Here is a 15,535-nt window from a genome sequence, read left to right as displayed (position 1 = left end):
GCCACAGAGCATGTCTGTGAGGATTGGTAACCGCTCCCCGGAGATCACTGGCTTAAGCCAGGTCTTGTTAGGCTGTTGACAACTTGGTGCTGATGAGCGAGCCCTAATGAGCCGCTTGTTTCCTACCCCCCCTCCCCAACCCACCGCTGGCTGATCCAGCTTTGGTGTTCCAGGGGGCTTGATGGCTCCATGAGACAGATTTTCTTTTTCTTTTTCTTTTTTTTTAAATTTATTTATTTATTTGACAGGGAGAGATCACAAGTAGGCAGAGAGGCAGGCAGAGAGAGAGAGGAGGAAGCAGGCTCCCTGCTGAGCAGAGAGCCCTATGCGGGACTCGATCCCAGGACCCCGAGATCATGACCTGAGCCGAAGGCAGCGGCTTAACCCACTGAGCCACCCAGGCGCCCCGAGACAGATTTTCTTGCCTGCAATGGAGGCTAGGCAGGCAGGAGAACTTTCCTTCCAACGAGTGAATGTTTTACTTTTCCCCACTGGTGTTCTGGGTTTTGCAGAGGTTGCTGACCAATGCTAAGATGCTAGGGTTGGAGAGGGTCTCAGGAGAGGTAGGCTCCAGCTCCCCCTCACTCTTCCCATTTCGTAGATGAAGAGACAGAGGCTTCAGTGGATAGGAAGGCAGGGCAGGCAGGAGTCCGAGGGAGGGTACTTCGAGTGGATCCCAGGAAGAGAGCACCTCTCTTGCCTCCCAGACCACCAAGTCAAAGCTACGGAACTCTGATGAGTCTAGCCCAGAGCTTCTTGAACCTGAGGAACATGTGCCGTTGTCCGAAAAGACCACACATCATCACTGAACCCTGGGACACAATTGTACTCTTCTGCTTTACGCTTTTAAATTATTATATAATTATCAAGTGAAACAAATCAATAAATTAATAAACAAAACTACAAAGGTGGTAAAACATTCATGACATTAAGTTAGTACGAGAACAGGAGATGGGGAGGCCAAGTCAGACACTGCTCAGAGGAAGCTAGGAGCCTGGACACGGAGCTCCTTCAGGCCAGTCCTCTTGTCCTCTGGCTAACTGTTTCTTCCTTGGACAGGTCTCCTTGAGACATAGATGATCCCGTGGTTTTTTAGCAAATTCTCCAAAGCAGGCAGTACCATGTGACCCTCTCCCCTCTCCTCTGCCATCTTGCCCACCCATGGGAAGAACTCTTGTTGGGCTTTGCAAGGAAGCAAGTGCTGCTCCTTCCTATCTCCTTTGGGTGAGAATAGACCGTGAACATGATGTGTATGTAGCCCATCTAGGGTGTTAGTAGCAGGAAAGCGCTGGTAGTTTAGTCGTAGAGAGGTGGCCTCAGCAAAGAAGTGACATGACAACAAAGGCTTGGAGGAGGCAAGGGAGCAAGCCATGGATGTTTGTCAGGGAGGCGGCCTGCTGAGCCGAGTCCCAGTGCTCTCCAGCATGGTTTAAATGTCCCTTCCTCCAGGCAGTCTCCCAGAGTTGTCCCACCATGCTCAGAACTCGCACGGCTTTTCCTGCAGCATGGAGCCCTGTGCACCATGTCTTGGAGCTCTTATCAGGCTTGAGTTATCCTTCTGCTGGACCAGGAGCCTCTTGAGGTTGGACATCACTCCTTCCCCCTCCGGAATGTCCTCCCTCCCTGGGCAGGGGTGTTTGCTCTCCTCACTGCTGTATCCCCAGCCTCAGTTGGTGATCTACGAATGCAAACAGATTTGTCAGAAATGGACCAAGTAGGAGATGGGAACAGTCTGTCGTTTGCACTCAGGCTCCTGATTTGGACACTTCCTCTCTCTGCCACCCATCATGAGACCTGAATGGGTCCAACATTTGTCAGAGGAGTGGATGACTGCTGATTAAAACCCATCCTCCTCCACTCAGTTTATCAGCGGAGAGGCCAAAAGTCAGAGAAAAGAGGCAGAATCTGACAGGCGCACCTGTTTCTCGTGGTCGGAGCAGCCATCCCTTATAGGAGAGGCTCTGCCTTGGGATCCACTTGCTCTTCTGTCAAAGCAGCTGGTTGGGCAAAAGTTGAGCGAGCCAATATCCCAGCTGTGCAGCAGGCCTTTGTTCATTCAGCCAGTACTTTCTGAGTGCCTACTGTGTGCCAGGGATTTTTCCAGTGGCTGGGATACAGCAGTGGACCAGGCAGGCCAAAACCCCTGCCCTCAGGGTAAGTGTTTGAAAAATGAAAGCAGGGAAAAGGGAGAAGGGGAAGGGGGACACAAACTCTACCTGCGTGCTCAAAGACAGCCTCACTAAGGCAACACAGAAACCCCGGAAGGGAAGAGGGAATGAGCCATGAGGATATCTGGGGGCAGAACACAGCAAAGGGGAAGAGTCAGTGCAAAGATCACTTGGACGGAGGAAGGTAGAGGGAAGAGGGGAAAGTGATTCCAAAAGCGCTCCCTGCCTGGATGTGTCATCCTCGTCCCCTGGGCCAGTGTCCTGCTGATTAATGGTGGCCATGTGGACCCTGTGACTGGGAGCCAAGGAGGGGTTTTGGGGGCCCTCAGGCTTACTGTATCCTACTTTTTGCTCACTGTCCTGGGTGGCCCTATCTAGGGCTGCTGTGAGGACGACTCTGGGTGCTCTAGTCATATGTACCCCATTTCCTTGTGCCAATCCAATTTCCACTCTTGCTCCTTTCTTTTTTTTTTTTTTAATTTTTTAATTTTTTTTAAGATTTTTTTTTTTTAATTTGACAGACAGAGACCATAAGTAGGAAGAGAGGCAGGCAGAGAGAGAAGAGGAGGAGGAAGCAGGCTCCCCTCCGAGCAGAGAGCCCAATGCGGGGCTCGATCCCGGGATCCTGGGATCATGACCCGAGCCAAAGGCAGAGGCTTTAACCCACTGAGCCACCCAGCCACCCCACTTTTGAAAAAAAAAATGAATATTTTATTTATTTATTTGACAGAGATCACAAGTAGGCAGAGAGGCAGGCAGAGAGAGGGGAGGAAGCAGACTCTCTGCTGAGCAGAGAGCCCAATGGGGCTCGATCACAGAACCCTGGGATCATGACCTGGGCCGAAGGCAGAGGCTTTAACCCACTGAGCCACCCAGGCACCCCTCTTCACCCTTTTCTTGATTGGCTGATGGACACACCCATTTTGGAACAATCAGGACAGCCAGCAATGAAGACTCCAGGTTCAGGAATATAGAATTTCATGCAGCAAGTGTCCAAGGTTCCATCCCATCCAGCTAAGAAGATGGCAATCGCTGGATGTTCCCCTGCCAAGCTGTCCTATCCTCACCCATGGGTGTTGCGTGGGCACCAAGAATTTTCTGGGCAGGTTCCACTCAGCAATGCTGGGAGGGCTCCAATGTTTGGATGCCAAGATCTGAGATGCATATGTCTGAGACCCTCGAATGTCCAGAAGTGGGGCCCTGGCATCTGATCTTGACTTGGAACGAGCCGGAGCACTGGGCTGGTCCAAAGGCAGGCCAGTGGCTCCGGCTAAGAGGTGGACAGCAAGAAACTCACCCAGGCTGGCAGCACATGCAGGGACAGCGAGGATGCCGAAGAGCCCGGCATTATGTGTAGCCCAGCTACTCAGTCTCCCAAATGCAAGTCCCTAAGTTCTCAGGAGACAGCAAAGCATGATTGTTCAAAGCTTGGGAGTTTTGGTCAGTTGCCCTGGGATCAAAGCCCACTTCGGTTATTTCCTTTCTGCTGGCAAGGTTTTCCCTCTGGGAATAGTTTCCTTATCTGTAGAATGGGTTTACCTCCTTAGGTCATCATAAGGATTTAGAGAAACAGAGCCTGTCATCAGTCCCTGTGCGGAAGTAATGATTGCTGCTCAGTTATCTAGTATTTGCTCCCAGGGGCCTAAGACCCAGAGCTCTTGCCTTCCTTTCCCTTTCTAGCTTCATTCTTGTTCTTTGGAACAGCCATCCAGGGGATGTGGACCCTCCCGATGGCACGATCATGCTAGCCCAGGGTAACATTCAACAGTTGAGTCAGTGGGGGGATGTTTTTAATGTAGGGCATAGGTTTTCTTGGGGTGTCTATGTAGTGCCATCCCAAGAAGAGGGTGAGACCACCTTGAGCCTCAAGAGCCCTTTTATCTTGGCAACTCTATGAATTCACAAATTCCATATTCCTGTCATCGCAAGGCTATCACTGGCAGCTTCAAAACGAGCAAGTTCCTTGCAGGGAGATGTGCGGTACAGGCAGCACATACCACCAGGGGGCGCTGCCTGGCTACTCTCCCGCGCACGCCCTCGCGCTCTCCCTCTCTCTCTCCCACACACATACATTTTCCAAAGAGGCTGAGGGAAGGCAGAATCAGGAGCCTTGGGATGCAAGTTTACCTTGAGGCTGGGGGTCTATGGGCAGCTAGCCTGGGCGTTGAAGATCGGCCACCTGGTGGGCTGGGAATGACATTAACAGGGACCCTCCGCATCACTTGGGCCCTTTACAGTTTGCCTCCTGTTCCTGTTCCATTCCTGTTCCTGTTACAGTTCCTGCCTCCTGTTCCATTCCATCTTATGACGCATTCCATCTTATGACTAAGGGGATAATGCCCAGAAAATGAGCATCATGGGATTCCGGCGATCTTCTATAGTTTAGAAGACAGCCGGTGAGGAGCTCAGGCAGCATGAGTGGAGCCTTCAATACTCAGCCAACATAGGTGCTTTTCCTAGAGCACAGCCTGATTTTTCAGTCCTGCCAGTGACTTCCAAGCTAGCCAGCCCAACTAGCTATAGACACTCCAGCCTGCAACTGTTCCCTGAGTCTGGGGACAGATGCTGGGATGCAAGGAGCCCAGTCGGTCTGCAAACAGGAGATGCCTAAGGCCACTGCTTACTCTACATGGTCACTATGGGTAAAGCTGTACCCACAGTCTCATGTAAGCCCCGTGACTGCTCTATGAGGCACGATAGCATGATCTCTATTTTGTAGGTGAGGACTCTGAGACTTAGAGAGCACCCCTACAGCTCTGGGTGAGGGTGGGGTGCCTGGTTTTGCTCCCATGTCTGCCACCGACTGACTAGACGCACAAGGAAAGGGCAAGCACGGATCTTAGCCTCTGCTTGAGTTCTGGAGAATGTAAAGGACAGGAGAGCTGGCTGTCCTCCAGCAAAGGTCTCCTGAGCACCAACTCTTGAAGACAGGGAGGAAGGAGACTGTGGGCTTCCAGGAGCTCACAAACTAGGGGTCAGCCAGGTCCTCAATGGAGGACAGATTGCAGTCAGACTTGTGAGCGAGACTGTGCAGAGGCCAGCAAGGGCGACAGGGGGCTCTGAGGGTCGGCCCAGGTTGACAGGAGGAGGGGACACTGCAGCCAGTCATCAAAGGGTGAGGAAGAGCGTGCTCCGCAGAGGGGAGATGTGGGAGACCTGTGAGCAAAAGCCAAGGTGTTAGGGTCCCGGGACTGGGTGGGGAGACAGCAGATGAACAAGGGCTCCTCTCTGGGGCAAGGTGCGGGAAGATGCTGGGTGTGCATGGAGGGGCGTGCCTCAGGAGGCACATGCATTATGAAGAGTCTTCTTAGTGGAAAAAATGAGGTTCAGGATTTACTATAGTCAGAAAACTGCTTGCCTCCGTGAGTGTGAATGTGTACACATAAGCATGCCTTTGAAGCCCTAGGTCAAAGTCATTTTAAATCTCCAATCTCTTTTTACTTTTCCAACTACCCTGAGAGGTTGGCTGGACAGAAATATCCTTAAGGACAGAGGAGAAAACAGAACTGAGTGTGATGAAATGTCTGGCCTATGGTCATGAGGCTCAATGGTTGAAAAGCCAAGGTCTATCACAGGCTCCTGGTCCCAGATCTATGCTCCTGCCCCAGACTTCTGCCTGGACTACCATCCTATCTCCCAGGACCCTCCATGCCACAGGCCACCACGCCACCTGCCCCCTCCTGCATTTTCACAGGAGAAGCCCCACCAGGGAACAGGAGTGAAGGACTGAAACAGAAAGATGAGGTCCCACTGGCTGCACAGGCCAGAGCCCAAGACCAGTGTAGAGGGTCCATCTTCTTCTCCCAAACTGCTCCATGTACCTGTCATGGCCTTTAGGAGGAACTGCCGCAGAGAAGGGACCCAGAAGGAGTGAGGCCCTGTGCTGGTCCTCCAGGACAGACTTGGGGAAATGGGCCTCCGTAGTTTGACCTCTTCATTCCAGAATCTCCAGGGGGCTGGCATTGAGGATTGAAGGTCTGGGAAGTGGACCTCTGCTCCCTGCCCGTGCTAGTGGGCATGTGCAAAGCTCTCCCTTAGCACCAGGCCTGGCTCTGAGCGCTGGCATACATACTCTCAATTTCCACCCCCCTCCAGGGGAAGGTTCAATTGTTACCTCCCTTTTACAGCTGAGAAAAGGGAGGCACAGAGAGGTGAAGTGACTTGTCCAAGATCACTCAGTTTGTAAGTGGCAGAGCTGGGGTTGAACCCAGGAAATCTGCCTCTAGGAGCTACTCTGTCCCTGTTATTAGTAACATTCATAAGCAGAGCGGTCATTTGACCAGCACCCCTTGTGTGCCCCGGGGTTTAGTTGCTCACAGCAGCAAGCCTGGGACTTGGGCGCTATGCTCTGCACACTTCTCATTTCATAGATGAGCAAATCCGGGCTTAGCAGGTGGCCTGGGGTGAGGTGCCTTCAGAATCTCACGGATGCCAGGTCTACCTGAATCCAAAGTGTCTATCCTCCCCAGCCTCTCTGACTCGCAGTGTGAGTGGGGAAACACATGCCTTTTCTGAGCCTCAGTTTCCCTAGAGCCTAGGCCTTCTGCTTCCGGCCTCCCTGCTCCAGCAAGTGACCAGTGGGTGGGGTTGTGGAGCTGTGGCAGTGAGGGTCAGGGCAACTCAGGGCCTTTCCCTTCCCCCAGCAGGCCCCCTCATCTTCCCCCTCGCAGAAGTCCCTGATCCATTTTTTGTTTTTGTTTTTTCTCAGTTGGTCATTTGGGACGGGGAGGTGCTGGGTGCAGAAGGTTCCTCAGAGGTCAGCTAGGCTGGGTAGAGAAGGCCCAGCTCGGATCAGGGGAAGGGCCGAAGGGCCCAGAAAGCCACGTGCTCGGGGTAGTTCTGCGGGGGAGCGGACGGTCCTCTGGGGAAAAGAGAAGCGCCCCGGACTTGAGGAGGGGCGGGGAGGGAGAGTCAGAGGAGGCAGGTTCTGGACAGAAGGGATGGGGGTGGGGGGAGGTAGAGAGGACGCGGACAAAGGAGGCGGCCGGCAGCCCAGCTGTTTTGAAAAATGCTTCCTGTTTCTTTAAAGGCGCTCGCGGCTCGGGCGGCCGGGGCTGGGGAGGCGGCGGCGGCGGGAGCTGCCTCCTCTCCGGGCGGCGGCGCTGACTGATCTCGCGAACTGGGCTTCTGTGTAAACTGAGGCTAAACAAACACAGATGGAGCGCAGCGGGCGTTCTCCAGAAATGCTGGCAAGGCGGCAGCGACTTCAGATGACACTCTGAGCGCTCCGGGAACGGACAGCCCGGCGGCTTCGCGGAGCCGGCGGCGCAGCTGCCCCGGGCGAGGGGGAGAAAGGGAGGGAGGAGGGCGGCGCGAGCAGGGGGGAGAGCCCGAGACTCCCAGGCGCTGAGCGCGGCGGCCGCCCGGGCAGAGCCGGCGCGCAGCGTGCAGAGCGAGCGCGGCGGGCGCGCGGCCCGGGCAGCCCCACGCCCCTGCCTCGCGCGCTGCCCGCGCCATGAAGCACATCCCGGTTCTCGAGGACGGGCCGTGGAAGACCGTGTGCGTGAAGGAACTGAACGGCCTCAAGAAGCTCAAGCGGAAAGGCAAGGAGCCGGCGAGGCGCGCGAACGGCTATAAAACTTTCCGATTGGACTTGGAAGCGCCGGAGCACGGCGCCACCGCCACCAACGGGCTGCGCGACAGGACCCAGAGGCTGCAGCCGGTCGCGGCCCCGGTGCCAGCCCAGCTGGCGCCGGCTGTTCCCTCAGGTGGGGGAGCGGACCCGGCTGGGGAGCGCCGGGGCGCTCGGGCGCCGGAGGTCTCCGACGCGCGGAAGCGCGGCTTCGCCCTGGGCGCAGTGGGGCCGGGACTCCCCACGCCGCCGCCGCCACCACCCCCACCGCCGCCGCCGCCGCCTCCGGCACCCCAGGGCCAAGTACCCGGGGGTCCCGAGGCGCAACCTTTCCGGGAGCCCGGCCTTCGTCCCCGTATCTTGTTGTGCGCACCGCCTGCACGCCCCACGCCATCAGCGCCCCCTGCGCCCCCGGAGTCTTCCGTGCGCCCCGCGCCCCCCACGCGCCCCGGGGAAAGTTCTTACTCGTCAATTTCACAAGTAATTTACAATAACCACCCGGATTCCTCCGCGTCGCCTAGGAAACGGCCGGGCGAAGCGACTACCGCTGCCTCGGAGATCAAAGCCCTGCAGCAGACCCGGAGGCTCCTAGCGAACGCCAGGGAGCGGACGCGGGTGCACACGATCAGTGCAGCCTTCGAGGCGCTCAGGAAGCAGGTACCGGCTCCCAGCCGCACACCCTCACTGAGCCGGGGCACGGTTGCTGGAGTGGGTGGGTGAGTGGTGGGGAGATTTTAGGGAGGATGAGGGTGTGTGCGAAGAGCAAGTTATTCCCTCCCGGTCGGCCCAAGAGTCCAGACGGGTTTGAGCCCTCCTAGGGCAGTAACCTTCGCCACAGCTTTAGTACCGATCTTAGGGTGCAAAGTAGGGGCAAAGGGTTGAGATCTCTGGCCCAGGCACGACCAAGTTCTCCCGCCAACCCCCGGCGCGACCCTTCTGCGCGTCTGACTTTAGCCCTCATAGTTCACTTTTATGGCAACAAGTATTTGTCTTCCTGAGTCCCTTGGGTTCGGTGAGGAGTGGCGAGAGGGAAATGTGGGAATCTTGTCTTCAGCGAGGAAGCGGTGGGCCGGGGAGTACACTTCGTCTTCAGGCATTTAGCGTGGTCTGGGTTTGGGGAGGCCTAAGATGCTGCAGATGGGTGGCCCTGGTTTTGCCAGCCCCCCTTCAGCCTCTACCTCCCAGAAGGATGCCCCTACACCCAGGCTGCTTTGGGGGATCTGCAGCCCATCCCCTGGTATCCTTAAGGATCTGGGTTACAAGCCTACATCCCCTCCCCAGGGTCAGCCTCAGGAGCTGGCTGGTGAGAGCCTTCCCAGGGGATTCTCCCCTGAAGCACCAGGGTCTACTGACAAGACCGGTGGATTGGGGGACCTTCAGAGACTAGTTCGGTGGTGGGTCAGGGCTTCTCAGTTCGGGGCTGGTGGGTGCTGCCCTCACCAGACAGCGTCCTCTAGGGGGTTGGAGAAGAACATTTATCTGAGAATTACCCGCAATGGGGAGGGGCAGGTTTTGCAATCACATTTTAAACAAGGCTGGGACTGCCCTGGGGTTCTAGACTTCTCATTTTCTTAGAAGGGAAATCTAAGAAGAAGGTAGTACGTGCCCACTGCCTCCACCCCCCAAAGGGAATGGGGAAGGATTGGTGTGGATGTGACAGGTTTGGATGGTCAGGTTTTTGCTTACTCTACAGCTGACTTCCTGTGTGACTCCAGAAAAGTTACTCAACCTCTCTGGCTTTAGCCAACAACAAAGCGTTTTAGAAAACTGGATCTTCTTTCTGGATCCCACTTTCTTCTTCCTTCAGTGGGCAGAATGGACAGGTGCATGTGTCCATCCATGGGAAGAGAGTTGAGCTCCTGGGAGGAAAGAGACTCTATGACTTGGGCCAAAGTGTCTTGCTTGGGTTTGGGTAAGATGCTTGGTCAGGGAGGTGGCTAGCCATACCGGTTGGGACCCTGGGCAGTGGGCCAAGTGGAACATTCAGGCTTACTCTTGGGCAACAGCTCTGTGTCTGAATGCTTGGGGAGGGCAGCCTATAGAGCATCAGGCCACCCACGCCCAGGATGGAAGGCTGACAGCCTAGGCAGAAAGATGCCTTTCCACTAGCTTACCTTGCAACTGGGGAAGGTTGGGGAGGCCACAAGCCAACAGCATCACAGCTGGTGGGTAGCCAGGTAAGGCTGACACCTAGGTCCTCTGACTGCCAGTTCAGGGCCCCTTTTGTCCCTCTGGCTGCCTCTTTCATTTCCGAGAAAGTGTCCTGGTCTCTGTGTAGTCAGCTCCACTAAACATCTCATTTACCCAGTGGTTTCTGCTTCTTTCAGTCATATTCTACCTTGCTTGATCTTAACATCCCATCAGGTTGAATCACCCCAGTTAATGGAATGGAAAACTGAGGCCCACAGAAAGAAGAAAGAAGACTTGTCCAAGATCACCTAGTGGGTTAGGGAAGATGACAGCAGTTTCTGGAATGCCTGTCTGGCCAAAGGTGTCCCACAGTGCCCTCTGTATCTGTCATGTTTATTAACAATCAGAAGCTGGTTTACCCATGACTGGATCCGAGAGGAAATTATTTAAATCCTGGTCTCCTTTCACTTCTCCCCTTTCTGTGGGGCAGTTCGACATAAAAAGGACAGATTCGGGGACGTACCTATGCCTGTACACGTGGTCATTACCCATGCCCAAGAGCACACACAGCACATGGCCACAGAGGGGCCTGCCCCTGTTTCTTTCCTCCTTGCTCATTCTGTTCCTTCCCTGGAAAGCTGCTGGGTCAGAGTGGGCATCTGCCTGCTGTCTGCCATGGAAGGAAATGTAGGTAGGGCACTGGTGATCTCCAAGCTGGGGGCTGAGGCCACACCAACCACAGCTCGCATCCATGGAGAAAATCCTCTGTCCTGAAGGAGCTCCTTCCTCCTCTGCCCCTCTGTTTCCCGCACGTTTAAGAGGCACTTGCGAATACACGTGTGTGTGCACACATACACGCTCACGCACCCCAATCCAGACAACGTGGAGCCCTGGATCTAGATTCAAGTTTGACTGTTTGAAATGGGCCCTTAGCAGAGAATGGAAAAGCAGAAGGACGATTCTGAAATGAAGGCTTGACCATCATGGCACCAAGATCAGTTCTGGGATTGAAACTCTGGTCCAGGGTTTTGTTTCCCTGAGCAGCTTCCTGATGGGGTTAAAAGAGCACTGGGCAAGGAGTCCAGAGGGCAGGGTTTGAGTCATGGCTCTGTTGCCTCCTTTCTGCCTAACCAGGAAAAGTCACTTTCCCTCTCTGGGGCTTCAGTTGCTAAAGCTGGAAAATCACCGTAAGTCTTACCCCCACCCCCCGCAATAGCTTCTTTGCAAAGAGCAAAGGAAGAATGGAATTGGGGCTGTAGGAGGAATGAATATTCCTTGAGCATTCGTAGTGTCCACAGTGCCAGGCAAGGCCTTGAGCGATGTGGAAATAAACATTCTGTAATCATTTTAATAACAATCATAGAAATTACCGTTTATCAGATACTTGTTTTGTGGCGAGCACCGTGTTGGGCGTGTTATGTGTGTTAGTTCATTTAATGCAATGGGTGTAATTATTATCCTCTCCCCATTTCACAGATAGTGAAACTAAGGTTCAGAAAGCTTACCTAAATTCGTCAAGGTCTCGCAGCCTTCGGCTAGTGCACGGGGCCTTGTGGGTTCTGTACTGCCTGGCTCCTCATCCCGTCATTTGCTGAATGTGGGTGTGCTGTGCCTCCTGGGCCTGGAGCCGTCAGGGCCCGCATAGCTGTGTGTCACTGTCACTGTCGAGCCTGGATTCAAATCAGAGTCAGTGAGTCACTCCAAAGCCCAGGCTTTCCAGAGCTCTGCTTCTCAGCCTCTTGAATGCCCCGCAGCTGTCCACCCTCAGCACCCACCCACCAGGAAGCCTTCTGTTTGGTCCAACCCACTGTGCTCCTAACTGGGAAAGGAAGAGAGGGAGCTGCTTGGCCACGGAAGTGCAGGTGGGGGAGAGGCCCTCTGGTCTGGTGGAGAGGGGGAATGTGTGGGGCAGATGGTCAGGCCACAGCACATGCCACCAGCCCAGCTGCGCTGGGCCCTCCCTGCCGCCTCATGTGAAGGCCATGTGTGCACAGCTGGGCCTGGCCCTTGTGCGGGGCTGCTCCAGGGCCAGGTGGGAGGGGGTCGAAAGGAAAGTCTGGCCTTGCTGGGGGGGACGGCGGGGGGTAGGGGAGAGGCCAGCATCCTGGCTTTGGCCTCCGGACGGCACATTGGGACATCTGGTGTGTGTGCAGCTTTCCTCCTTCCCCTCAAAACTTGAAGCCCCTCAGCTTTGAAGGAGGAATGGCAGCCTTGTAAGGCCGAGGCCGGAGGAGGCTGTGAGGAGCCCTCAGGACCTGCTGAGGTGACTCTTTAGGAAGGGGGTGCCAAGCAAGCTGGGCCTGGGCCTCCTTCTCTGCTGCCCTTGGAGTCTCTCGGGGGATCCTCACAGAGGGAACTCACAATGGACTATGAGGGGGGGATGGGGTGGTGCCCACCAACCCTGCCCTTCCCTCAGTCACAGATCTCACAGCCTGCCAGGAGCCCACGACACCACAGCAGCCAGTGTGTGCCTCCCCAGGGAATGGGGACAGACCTGCTTTGGGGACTCCATCCACATGGTTGAGGGGTGAAAGAGGTGTCCACTCTGCCCCCTCAGGACCACTCACCACAGTGGCTGGTTACTGAGCCTCATTGCACTGGGGGAAGTGCCCTACCTGAGCCTGTTGTTACGTGTCTTTATGGTCTCCTTTCCAGGCCTGTGTGGCCCTGGGGCCGTGGCTCGCAAATACCAAGACCCAGGTTCTCGGGTTCCAGCCTCATGGCTGTGTGGAAAAGGGATTTTAGAGAACCTATTTCGGTAGAACTTGACAAGGACCTTGAACAGCTCTGCACCAAGGGGTTTCACCCCAGGAAGCCAGCCCTCACGCCGACACGAGAGGTTAGAGAAGACGTTCCAGTAGAATCAGGCGCTCAGCAGTGGGTCGTGCCCACAGTGCTGTGGGAGCTCTGCAGACCCAGGAGTCCCGACGGGCTTCCAGGAGGGCATCCTGGGCAGGATCTGAAGCAGGGGATGGCTTTGAGCACTTTGCTGCATGGGCTGGTAGCTTCTCGGCGTTGTTTCTCTGTAGCAACTGCCCGGGTTTGCTTCCCCACATCCCTTTCTCAGGTCGTGGGGACTTTGGTCATTTTGTTGGTAAGGAAGCTGAGATCCTTTAAGGTCACGAGACTGTCTGAGGTTACAGTGGACGGCCAGTGGTAGAGCCGGGTCCTTGAGCTCCCAGGACGGTGCCCTTCCTACATTTTGCTGTTTCCTGGAGCTAGGAGAGAGTCTGGCTTGCATGGGTGGGATGAATGTCTGGGGGTAATAGGGGACCTTGTGACAATCCCTACACCTTGTCCTCTGAAGCTTAAAAATCCTTACGGTACGGGGTGAGCACAAGGCAAGTCTTTACTTTCCTAGAAGTTGGGCAGTGTTAGGAATTGAAGACGCATGACCGTGCTGCCTCCTTTGCTCTATGTCATTTGACTAGTGGAGCAGACGGCTGCTGAGGGGGTCCTCTGCAGGTGGTGGGGTGGCTGGTCATGCCCAAAGGCTAAAGGCCCATGGGATCATCAGTCCAGAACTCTCCAACTCCAGGTCAGAAAGGTGGGCTGCCTATCCCCCAAGGGCTATAAAGACTGATCCAAATCCACAAGCTGTTGCTTCCAACTAATAGGAAAGAGCCCAGCTAAGGCATCAGATGCTTCTCTGCAGAGTGGAAAAGATCATTTCTACCTCCCTGGGCCGTTTAAAGATAAATGTAGGCATTGTATTAAAAATACCCTTAGTAGGTCACATAAGCAGCCAGGGGTGGCCTGGGTACCCAGACATTGCTGCTCCCACTCTGCAGATGAGGAAACAAAGGCCCAGAGAACCGAAGGCACCTCCCGAAGTCGCTGGAAGTGCCTGCGGTTCAGACTAGCTCCTTCCACCCTTCTCCACCTCCCAGAACTAGGACCTGTTGCCAGACTCTCACTTTGTGGGGGCTGGGCCAGGCCAGGGTGCTTCCAAACTGAGCTTCTGGGGGCACAGGACTGCATCCTAGGGAATGAGTGCCAGGAGGGTCTGGAATTAACCGGGTGAGCGGAAGAGTACCTCCCACCCAGGGCAGGAGGATGAGGAGGAGGGTGGAGCCACCCAAAAGTTGCCCTTGGCATCCTACATGTGGCCACGTATGCTGGAGGGAGTCTAGGGAGATCAGTGGCCATGAACCTTCCTTGACCACTAGACAGACAAGCGCCTGGCATAGCTTCAGGTCTCAGTTCAGTGAACTGGGGCCCAGGATGTCCACCTCTCTTTATCTTCACGTGCAGACGGGATAACCGTCTTTATTTGGGGGAAGGTTTTAAATGGGACAGACTACCTGTAAATAGCTATTATGATGCCATATATACCACCAGAGCCCGATAGATGGTTTCCTTGTCAGACCTGGATTTTGATAGAAGCAATGAGGCAGAGTGACAAAACTCGGCCCAGACCTTGGACTGGAGCCCCTAGGTTGGCCTTGGCCACTTCTGTTGCTCTGTAATCCTGCAATGACCCTGGATTCTCATGCTCAGATCCTTCCCAAGATCCCTGGTGCCCACTGGCAGGAAAGCCCATCTGTTCAGGGGCCAAGGGCTCAATGAGCCAGGTAACTCCCAGTGTGGGCCCTGGGTGAAAACACCAGGAGGGACCTGTGTCACAGAGCTATGCCCAGTCCCCAAGGGCCTCTGGCAGGTAGGCATTCCCTCCTGGGTGCTGGGTTGGCTCTTGAGACACCCCCTTTCCCCTGTGCCAGGACTCCAGGGAACCTTTCTGTCCCACTGACCTTGTTTATTTGTTCAGGCTGATAAAGCAGGATTCTCTGGACTCTGGTTGGGAACAGGCAAAGTGCATTGTTCTGCCAGCTTTTCTTGGATGGGTTTTGAGCCACAGCCAGGACTGGGGGGTGGGCACTGCACAGGAGGCGGCATGCTCTCCGTCACCAGCCTGCCCCTCCTTCGGTTTCCTAGTCCAGTGAGTGGCGACTCTGTGGCTGTTGGAAGATTTTAAAAGGGGACAGCAAACCTTGCCTCTGGTGTGGGGGCCATTTCAGGAGCCCAGCTGGTGGGGAGGGGGCGGTGATAAGCAGGTATCTTGTCGTGCTTCTCACCTGCTCCAGAACCCTGCCTCGGGGACCTTATGCAGCCCCACTCTTAAGGACTCGCTGACTTATCTCAGGCCTCACTCTCTGCGGTGTGCCTTGTGGTGGTGGGTGCGGTCCTGTGAGTAGATGGAGAGGAAGCCAGCCCATGGAAAGACGAGCTCAGTGGCCTGGGGTCTGCTAGCCCTGGACAGCTAGAGTCGGGAGTTGAGCCCAGATGGCCACAAGGTATGTGGGTTTCCGCTCTACACCGAAAAGCTGAATCTCCATCCTCTGGGAGAAGAAAGGGTTTTGAACACCTTTCCCAACATTCCGCAGCCCCCTGGTGAATGTGAAGGTAGGCCGGCCATTTGTTCATTCGTTCTCTCATTCAACAAACCCTTTGGAGGGTCTGTTAGGGGCGAGATCTGTGCCTGGCCCTGCAGACATGGGCCTCTGCCCCTCAGCTCTCTGGGAGACTGCCTGTTAAAGGAGTCACAGTAATCAGAAGTTGAGGATGGTCGGGGGACTATTAGTGCACTCTTTTTTTTTTTTTTTTAAGATTTTATTTATTTATTTGACAGAGAGAGATCACAAGTAGGCAGAGAGGCAGGCACAGA

The 15,535-nt window shown here is 55.1% G+C and overlaps 1 protein-coding gene and 1 long non-coding RNA gene across 3 annotated transcripts in view; one reads left to right on the top strand and one right to left on the bottom strand.

Moving 5' to 3' along the window:
• Positions 1–255: 255 nt before the first annotated feature.
• Positions 256–15,535, bottom strand: part of LOC132021391 (uncharacterized) — a 16,502-nt gene continuing 1,222 nt past the window's right edge. The window contains exons 2-3 of the long non-coding RNA XR_009405319.1: positions 11,376–11,540; positions 256–1,678 (exon numbers count right to left, since the gene is read on the bottom strand). This is a non-coding gene — a long non-coding RNA (uncharacterized LOC132021391). The remainder of the gene's footprint in view (positions 1,679–11,375; positions 11,541–15,535) is intronic.
• Positions 7,192–15,535, top strand: part of ATOH8 (atonal bHLH transcription factor 8) — a 34,849-nt gene continuing 26,505 nt past the window's right edge. The window contains exons 1-2 of one of the 2 annotated variants that reach the window (XM_059405684.1): positions 7,192–8,397; positions 10,105–11,225. In XM_059405684.1, the coding sequence (XP_059261667.1) occupies positions 7,624–8,397; positions 10,105–10,182 (852 nt within the window). In that variant the 5' untranslated portion in view covers positions 7,192–7,623 and the 3' untranslated portion in view covers positions 10,183–11,225. Of the gene's footprint in view, positions 8,398–10,104; positions 11,226–15,535 lie in introns of those variants that run through there. The other variant, XM_059405683.1, reaches the window with a different exon arrangement.

Source organism: Mustela nigripes, chromosome 7 (genome assembly GCF_022355385.1).
Source record: "Mustela nigripes isolate SB6536 chromosome 7, MUSNIG.SB6536, whole genome shotgun sequence".
In the NCBI taxonomy this organism is placed as follows: Eukaryota; Metazoa; Chordata; class Mammalia; order Carnivora; family Mustelidae; genus Mustela; species Mustela nigripes.
The sequence above is the reverse complement of the archived record's forward strand: the minus strand, read 5'-3'. Positions and strand labels throughout refer to the sequence as shown.